Raw genomic sequence first — 10375 nt, forward strand, 5'->3', positions numbered from 1 at the left:
CCACGCATCGCAACGGTAATACGATAGATCTAGTGCTTGTCAGGGGTGTCACCACCTCTAAAGTTACGATACTCCTGTACACTAAAGTAATGTCCGATCATTACCTTATAAAATTCGAAGTTCTGACTCATTGTCAACAAACTAATAATAATAATAACAACTACTATAGCAGCCGCAACATTAATGCTGCCACAACGACGACTCTTACTGACCTACTGTAAGAGCGGTATAGCGCGGTTGGTAGAGTGGCCGTACCAGCAACTTGAGGGTTCCAGGTTCGATCCCAGCTTCTGCCATCCTAGTCACTGCTGTTGTGTCCTTGGGCAAGACACTTTACCCACCTGCTCCCAGTGCCACCCACATTGGTTTAAATGTAACTTAGATATTGGGTTTCACTATGTAAAGCGCTTTGAGTCACTAGAGAAAAGCGCTATATAAATATAATTCACTTCACTTCACTACTGCCTTCGGTAATGGCACCATTCCCAATTCTATATTGATAACCTCACTAACAACTTCAACGACGCCCTACGCGACACCATTGATAGTGTAGCACCGCTAACGCTAAAAAGGGCCCCTAAAAGGCGTACCCCATGGTTTACAGAAGAAACTAAAGCCCAGAAATTATCATGTAGAAAGCTGGAACGCAAATGGCGTGCGACTAAACTTGAGGTTTTCCATCAAGCATGGTGTGATAGTTTAATAACTTATAAACGCATGCTTACCTCAGCTAAAGCTAAATATTACTCAAATCTCATCCACCTCAACAAAAATGATCCTTTTTCTTTCTGTTTAGTACAGTAGCATCGCTAACCCAACAAGGGACTCCTCCCAGTAGCTCCACCCACTCAGCAGATGACTTTATGAATTTCTTTAATAAGAAAATTGAAGTCATTACAAAAGAGATTAAAGACAATGCATCTCAGCTACAACTGGGCTCTATTAACACAAATACGACTGTATATAAGACGGACACTGCCCTCCAAAATAGTTTCTCTCTCTTTGATGAAATAACATTGGAGGAATTGTCAAAATGTGTAAATTGGACAAAACAAACAACATGTTTACTTGACCCAATTCCTGGGAAACTTATCAAGGAGCTTTTTGTATTATTAGGTCCATCAGTGTTAAATATTATAAACGTATCACTTTCCTCTGGCACTGTTCCCCTAGCATTCAAAAAAGCGGTTATTCATCCTCTACTCAAAAGACCTAACCTCGATCCTGATCTCCTGGTAAACTACCGGCCGGTGTCCCACCTTTCGTTTATCTCGAAAATCCTCGAAAAAATTGTAGCACAGCAGCTAAATGAACACTCAGCGTCTAACAATCTCTGTGAACCTTTTCAATCCGGTTTCAGGGCAAATCACTCTACGGAGACAGCCCTCGCAAAAATGACTAATGATCTATTGCTAACGATGGATTCTGATGCATCATCTATGTTGCTGCTTCTTGATCTTAGCGCCGCTTTCGATACTGTTGATCATAATATTTTATTAGAGCGTATCAAAACGCGTATTGGGATGACAGACTTAGCCTTGTCTTGGTTTAACTCTTATCTTACTGACAGGATGCAGTGTGTCTCGCATAACAATGTGACCTCGGACTATGTTAAGGTAACGTGCGGAGTTCCCCAGGGTTCGGTTCTTGGCCCTGCACTCTTTAGTATTTACATGCTGCCGCTAGGTGACATCATACGCAAATACGGTGTTAGCTTTCACTGTTATGCTGATGACACCCAACTCTACATGCCCCTAAAGCTGACCAACATGCCGGATTGTAGTCAGCTGGAGGCGTGTCTTAATGAAATTAAACAATGGATGTCCGCTAACTTTTTGCAACTCAACGCTAAGAAAACGGAAATGCTGATTATCGGTCCTGCTCAACACCGACATCTATTTAATAATACCACCTTAACATTTGACAACCAAACAATTAAATAAGGCGACTCTGTAAAGAATCTGGGTATTATCTTCGACCCAACTCTCTCGTTTGAGTCACACATTAAGAGTGTTACTAAAACGGCCTTCTTTCATCTCCGTAACATCGCTAAAATTCGTTCCATTTTGTCCACAAGCGATGCTGAGATCATTATCCATGCGTTCGTTACATCTCGTCTCGATTACTGTAACGTTTTGTTTTCGGGCCTCCCTATGTCTAGCATTAAAAGATTACAGATGGTACAAAATGCGGCTGCTAGACTTTTGACAAAAACAAGAAAGTTTGATCATATTACGCCTATACTGGCTCACTTGCACTGGCTTCCTGTGCACCTAAGATGCGACTTTAAGGTTTTACTACTTACGTATAAAATACTACGTATAAAATACTACACGGTCAAGCTCCTGCCTATCTTGACGATTGTATTGTACCATATGTCCCGGCAAGAAATCTGCGTTCAAAGAACTCCGGCTTATTAGTGATTCCCAGAGCCCAAAAAAAGTCTGCGGGCTATAGAGCGTTTTCTATTTGGGCTCCAATACTATGGAATGCCCTCCCGGTAAAAGTTAGAGATGCTACCTCAGTAGAAGCATTTAAGTCTCATCTTAAAACTCATTTGTATACTCTAGCCTTTAAATAAACTCCCTTTTTAGACCAGTTGATCTGCCGTTTCTTTTCTACTCTGCTCCGGGGTGGACCGCTAGCCTGTTCATCGGATGGGGACATCTCTATGCTGCTGACCCGTCTCCGCTCGGGATGGTTCCTGCTGGCCCCACCATGCATGGACTGGACTTTCGCTGATGTGTTGGACTTTCACAATATTATGTCAGACCCACTCGACATCCATTGCTTTCGGTCTCCCCTAGAGGGGGGTGGGGGGGGGGGGGGGGGGGGGTTACCCACATATGCGGTCCTCTCCAAGGTTTCTCATAGTCATTCACATTGACGTCCCACTGGGGTGAGTTTTCCTTGCCCGTATGTGGGCTCTGTACCGAGGATGTCGTTGTGGCTTGTACAGCCCTTTGAGACACTTGTGATTTAGGGCTATATAAATAAACATTGATTGATTGATTGATTGATAAAACGCGAGTAAACTTTACTGAAAAACTGCATTTTCCAAACTGATAGAACAAATGTCCAATGTAGAGGACACAGTTTCTCAGAAAGTAAAAGTTGAGACACTGTGGATGTTCCTGAACAATTACTTTCACATTTAAAAATATATGTTTGGAGTGATAGATATGATTAGAACATTTTATCATTATGTTTGTGTTCAATTACAGGAAGTGTGTTTATCATAAACATTTCTGCCATTTCATTTTATACACCATAGCATGTTTAAGCCATTTTTTTTGACATATAACACAATAATATCGTACTGTGACTTTAACACCATGATATCGTACCGTGAGATTTTGATATCGTTACATCCCATTCTTTTATTAATTGTGTGATCATGTGCCATAGTGTTTTCAAAGGCAATGGATACCACTGAACAGTAACATTAGCACAGGCGCAGGTACTAACAAAAGTGTTTTCTTGCTTGTCCACCAGTATTACAAACTGCTAAAAGAAGTTAAACAGAACCACAAAATAATAAAGCTCCTAATGATGGTGATAGCTGCTACATAGGGCTGCTTTGAATGTCACCTATATTGGTTTAAAAATAAAATAGTTCAAATCTTAATAATCTAATGTACAGTATAAGGCAGCAAGTAACAATTATTTTGATTGACATTTGTCCACGATTATTTTAACAATTAATAAAGTGTACACAAATGTAATGGCTCTAAATTTTCCAATGACTTCTAAATTAAGCTTAAGCTACTTTAGGCATGTGCTTACTAACAAAGATGACTGATTCATAAATATGTATTTTTACTGTAACTGTGCTGCTCATTCAGCTGTTACAAAAATTAAGAGTATTAAAATGTTGTCCATTTAAAAAAAAAGGAAAGACAAATAAAAAAAAAAACAATTAACCTTGTTTATGTATTAAAAAAACCTGTTAAAATAGCAGCAATGAAAACAAACAACAAAACACCAAATCTAACTTCCTCAAAAAGAAAATCAGTATTTTGTTTAAAAAGCTGCACACTGGTATATCGACTATTGATTAACTTTTGGCAGTTTTAGCATTCTAATAGACTATTTGTAGAATTGTATCTTTGAATCATTCTTAAAATGTTGGCTATTGAATAGCTTGTATGTTTAACCTTATGATACTTACACATTGGTACCCATCTGTCTCTCTCTCTCTGCGTGTGTGTGTGTGTGTGTGTGTGTGTTTGAGCCTGTTTGTTATTGTGCCCTTTTTTTTACAGCATTGCAAATTGACGCTACTTTAAAAAGTACTTGAATTGATGTAGACAAAGTTGAGCTGGCTGACTTTGGCTAAAATGATGGTTAAAGCGATAAAACAATAACAATATATATCGCGATAGACACGTGATCAATATCAATAGAAAATGGGGTCGATAAAACGTTCGATAATTTCACTGAGTTCTGTTAGAAAAAAAATAGGAAGAAAGGCAGAGCCGGAACCGCACGGCATTCTGGGGGGTGTAGGCAGAGGAAGGGCTTTGGCCTCTCCACCTATCACGGCCGAGCCTGAACCGCAAGGCATTCTGGGAAATGCTAACAGGAAGAAAAAAAAAGCAACAACGGCTAGCTGACGACGAGGAGTGAAACGAAACGGGAATATGAGTGCGGCAGTACGAGAGGAAATTGTAAATAAAAAAGGAAACGTCGAGTCACCAGTTTGGCAGTATTTTGGATTTTTTAAAATCCGATACGAATCAGAGTAATACTGTCTGCAAACTTTGCAAGGTCGTCGTCCCGACCAAGTCTGGGAACACGACAAACTTATTTTAGCACCTGAGCCGCTCTCACCCGCTGGAGTACAGCAGTATCAAACAGCCACATCCATCTACATCAGCCGGTGCAAGTGGAACAGCACCAAAGCGGCAACAACAGACCACCATCGTCTCGATGGTGGTCTGTTGTTGCCGCAGACAGTATTACTCGGCAGCAATGCCATACGACAAAAATTCAAAACGTTATAAATAAATAACGGATGCAGTGGTGTATCAATTAGCGAAGCACATGCTAGCGCTCAGCATAGTTGAGAAGTCTGGGTACAAGAATCTCATACACGTGCTCGACCCCCGTTATGTTCTACCTGGCCGAAAGCACTTTTCCAAGACAGCTATTCCTAAGCTTTACACAATGTGCAGGGAATCCGTGGAAAAGGAGATACTGAAGTTGGTTTGATTTTTCCATAAATGACTGAAGAGGGTAACAGGTTTGTTTTGTCACAGATGTTCAGACGCAAATTAATTCCGATGTTAAAAATATTCTGTAAGACATGTTTGTTTATGCTTGCTTAATGTGACTGTTATTTATTTGCATATATTGTTACCAATATGGCTTTAAAGCCTGAGTTGTACACTACTAATTTCTTAATTACAATACTTTGCACATTTTGTTGGATTAAGCATTTATTTAATGTCAATATTTGCACATCGACCAGTATTTTCATTTATCTGACTGTTTTTCATAATGCTGACCTCGTTCTAAAGGTTAAAAGTTATATTTAAAATAAAAGTATTTAAATTCAGCCTTTTTTCTCCTGGTATTTATTTAGAATAGTTTTGGTTTTTTTTTTTATCAATAATTATCGATATCGACTGATATGAAACACTTATATCGTGATACATTTTTTAGTCATATCGCCCAGCCCTAGGATGAACACTGTGGCCTGAATAAGCGTCAAGAAGGCTGGACAAGCCACCCTACTGAACGATTATTGTGAGTCACACAAAAACATCTGCCTGTCCAAGCTCAGAATACACGAATGTAAAGCACACAGGAAGAGAAGTGCATGCACGCTCGCATAAGCCACAAAAAAGTGAACATGAATTAGTGGTTAAGCAGGAACACGCCTTTAAACACAACACCACACATGTCAGTACGGTTTCGAGGAGCATAATGAATACAGAATACATCACTTAATTGGGTAAACAGAATTATAGTGATGACAAGCAGCATTCTGTTATTGCTAAAACTATAAAACCATAAACTAGTGATCAAAATCAAGTTAAGGCCAAACACCTTGCTGCTTGTGTATTTGAGGTGAAGGGGTAATCAGATGACTAATAAGCAGATTACTAATATGTAAACCCAACCAAACAAGAAGCACTGAATTGTGATCTACTTTCTAAACATTTTTTTTCTTCTCAATTGTACTTAAAAAGATGCATCACAAACACTGTTGTTTGCATGGATTCCCATACTCAAGTCTAAGCTTACCCCAGCTAAACTCGTCGACTACCAGTTGACTCCTCTGCCCCGGCGGACGAGGTGCGCTAACTAACATTCATTAGTTTGAGGTAGAAGCAATCGCATTAGTGTAAATGACATGACAGCCATATTTTTTCCGGCCATGGATTATTGTGGCCCTGTTTACACTGGACACCAAATCTAATTGTTTTGGGTGGCACGGATTGGATATTTTTTGCCAGTCAAAATGCTGCACAGTGCTTCAAATCTGATATTTTCATATAAGATTTGGGTCACATCAGGAAGTAGTCCGAATCTGACCTTTTCAAATCTGAATGTGTGAAATGGGTCAAAACGGTAACGTGACCTAATTGCGACTCTTACGCTATCTTTGGGCAAGCTACGTCATTCGTGTATGCAGGAAAAGACACAGCTCGCCAATGGAAGTGAATACGTCATCACAACATCTGGTTTACGCAGTGTTGTTCCGGCGAGCAAAGTCTTTTTTCGGCGGACAAATTTTCTGTGCATTACTCCCCAATGTTGCACAAATAATAGGCTACATGTAATAAATGTATGTTTTTTATATATATATTCTATGTGTATAGTATAGTACCTTTTTTAAATCATTAGTACCGCTATATTTTATTAGTACCGGTATACCCTATATATATATATTTATATTCTATGTGTATAGTATAGAACCTTTTTTAAATCATTAGTACCGCACTACTTTATTAGTACCGGTATACCCTACAACCCTAATACCTATTCAGTGGCCTAGTGGTTAGAGCGTCCGCCCTGAGATCGGTAGGTTGTGAGTTCAAAATGATTCCTGGGCGCGGCACCGCTGCTGCCCACTGCACCCCTCACCTCCCAGGGGGTGAACAAGAGGATGGGTCAAATGCAGAGGACAAATTTCACCACACCTAGTGTGTGTGTGACAATCATTGGTACTTTAACTTTAACATACACATACAGGCCTAGAGCCTAGCAGTTAAGTACATTTACATGTATATGTACATACATACACATATATATATATATATGTATATATATATATATATATATATATATATATATATATATATATATATATATATATATATATGTATGTATATATATATATAAAGTGCATACATACATACATAATATATATATATATATATATATATATATATATATATATATATATATATATATATATATATATATATATATATATATATATATATATATATATATATATATATATATATATATATATATATATATGTATGTACACACTTTGATTCTGAAGAAATAGTGACGATTGTAGAAAGACCGGCAATGACATGTACACTGTGGCGTATTTGCTTACATGTTAGGTACACTACGTAAGTGGGTTTAAAAATAAAACTAACGTATTTCTACGGTGATGTCCGTGTCTCCTCTACTTAACAGCCGTAAAAAGATTCGAACCCTCCCAAACATATTACACTATAAATCCATTCATACATTATTTTACTTTAATGTATTTTCACATATAAAAAACTTTAATTTTTAAGGTGTGGCAGCTACTATTTTGCAAAGTAATAGTAGTAGTAGCATTTCCGTTGTTCTTTTATGGAATCCAGTCAACTTAATTTGTTTTTACTGTATCTAACTGCCCATGCAAGTGACGTCGAGGCCATATTGGGGCTACATTCGGGCCTTTGCACGTTTATACTGGAGTCTGATAAAAACCACATTATACTTGTAATCCACAGTCAGATGGAAAAAAATCAAATTTTGAAAAAAAAAAAAAAAAACAGATTCGGTCCTCTTTGGCCAGCAGTGTAAACGTAGTCTTTGTCTCTCTTAATTTCTACTAAAAAAGGACCAATCAACTGTCCTTCCAGGACATCTCATGAAGATTGACGGAACTTTTCTTAAAAATAGAACAATATAACGAGGAATCTAATAAAACAAAACAACATGGTATGTGAAAAAATTGTCAGAGAACAGTGATTCTCAAACTGTGGTACGCATATATATCTAGTGGTACACCAAAGAATCACTTAATTACATATTCAAACACTGTTGCTGTTCAAACTTTGTGTAAAATGGCCAACTGGCCAAAAATATTAAATATAATTGTTAAATAAAACCCTTGCTTTGTTTTTAATGATTATTTAGGCCTACTAAGCTACTGTTTTTTAATGTTGATCGTTATGGTGGTATTTGGAGAGCTAAGTGTTTTCTAAGGTGGTACTTGGTGAAAAAAGTTTGAGAACCACTGTGCAAAAAAAATTGTGAGATCCTTTTTTTAATCTGCAGAATGGTGCAGCCCAAGTTTACATAGGTCTAATGTCTTCCACTTTACCACAAAATGATGTTGCTTTGTTTTGAATTATTATTGAGGCCTACTACGCTACTGTATTTTATTGTTGATCGTTATGGTGGTATTTGGTGAGCAAAGTGTTTTCTGAGGTGGTACTTGGTGCAAAAAAAATTGCGAGATACTTTTTTTTTCTCTGCAGAATGGTGCAGCCCGAGTTTACCTAGGTCTAATGTCTTCCACTTTACCACACAATGATGTGTCTACTACCGCTGAAGGTCGCTGATGTGTCATATGAGGGGGTAGCAACGGCCATGTGAGACAAATACAAGTGCAGTACTATTACGAGAGAACACTTCTTCTTTTCCAGGAAACACCATTCATATTTTCCATTTTCACCCTTGAAACGTGTTATACTCAGCTGCTGCGGAACAAACTAGCCCTTGTGAGTGAGACAAGTGTGGCTGACTGCCTGTGTGTGTGTGTGTGTTTACAGTATTTATGGCAGCTCACAACATGGCCGCCATGTGCTTTGTTATTGTTAGTAACACACCACCTCTCCCAGCCTAAGATTGTACTCGCCCGTTCTGAAACATGACGAAACTTAATACTCAAAAAAGACGCATTACCTCCTTTTTTCACATGTAAAAAATACAAAGTGTGAGTTACTTTCCCCAGAACTCACCATTTGATGATGATGGCCATAGGGGATATTTGTTTCTTGGAAAAAGGCACTGAGGGCAGTCTAGAATGAAACAAACACAAGTTATAAGACATTTTGAGGGGTGGGCTCGTTTCGCAACAGGACGGGTAGATGGCGAAACACGCGCTTTACTGACATTTTTTAAATGAGGTGTGCCGTTGCGTAATTACACTCCTGGCATGTGTGGGGTTATTATTGTTATGCAGTAGATGAAATCATAGATGTAAAGTTTCGTGTTCAAAAGCGGGGCTAGCAGGCTGAGGCTCGCTAACAGCGGGCAAACATCAACAGTAGCAGCATGGCTGACGACCGCATTTTCTCCCCCTCGTTGTTACCTCGAACTGCCAGTGTGCCGCCTGCAAGAGCTGCTTGGCTTGGTCCGCCGCACAACCCGCCGTCAGGACGAACTGATTAATCATGACTTGATGTTTAAGTTCATCCATTTTCGACGAAGCCTGTGTCCTAGTCGCGGCGGCTCAGACTTTCGACCGTTTCCTCTTTCCTCACTCGAGTTGGATTCCGTTTTTCCTTCCCCTCACTCGTCCACCATTACAGCCGGCTGGGCAAACACAAATATTTACTGTAGGAGCGGTGGAGGAAGGACCCCGTTGTGATTGACAGAAGGCGGCAGCCAATCAAATACGAGCATCGCCAGTAGGGAATTGTAGGCTAAGGCTGTGGCATTTCGAATTAAACCACCTAAAAGCCGTCTTAGTTTTCATACAAACAACAAAATGTACAAAAAGTACGCCAAAAACTAGTGTTTGTTCAACATGCATCACAATAAGCGATAAAATCCCACAACGGATCGAAATTCTCACGCCAGGGCGTTATTTTGGACTACATATCCCATGAGCACCCACTTTGTTTGTGAGCTTTAAGAAGGCTGTTTTTTTTGTGAATGACGGCCGCTCTCGACCAATCATCTTGATCGCTGCTCTACTCCCTTGCCAAATATGGTAAACAAATCCGCCATTGCCAATTGCATCGCTCCAAGTTAATTAGGGACATGCGTGTACAAAACAGCGTTGTTTGTGTTTTGTGTTGTCCTTGACAAATTCATTTTTGTGTATATCTTCAGTGCACAATACACCGATTCACAAAAACACCATTGTTTAGCATGTGTGGTTTTTTTTTAATAAACAGGTATG

At 39.0% G+C, this 10375-nt stretch overlaps 1 protein-coding gene across 1 annotated transcript in view; it reads right to left on the reverse strand.

The window, feature by feature from the left end:
• ubald1a (UBA-like domain containing 1a) overlaps window positions 1-9850 on the reverse strand; it is a 42001-nt gene extending 32151 nt beyond the window's left edge. The window contains exons 1-2 of the mRNA XM_062056229.1: window positions 9560-9850; window positions 9207-9266 (exon numbers count right to left, since the gene is read on the reverse strand). Of these exons, the coding sequence (XP_061912213.1) occupies window positions 9207-9266; window positions 9560-9667 (168 nt within the window). The 5' untranslated portion in view covers window positions 9668-9850. The remainder of the gene's footprint in view (window positions 1-9206; window positions 9267-9559) is intronic.
• Window positions 9851-10375: the final 525 nt, after the last annotated feature.

Source organism: Entelurus aequoreus, linkage group LG08, assembly GCF_033978785.1.
Source record: "Entelurus aequoreus isolate RoL-2023_Sb linkage group LG08, RoL_Eaeq_v1.1, whole genome shotgun sequence".
Taxonomy (NCBI): Eukaryota; Metazoa; Chordata; class Actinopteri; order Syngnathiformes; family Syngnathidae; genus Entelurus; species Entelurus aequoreus.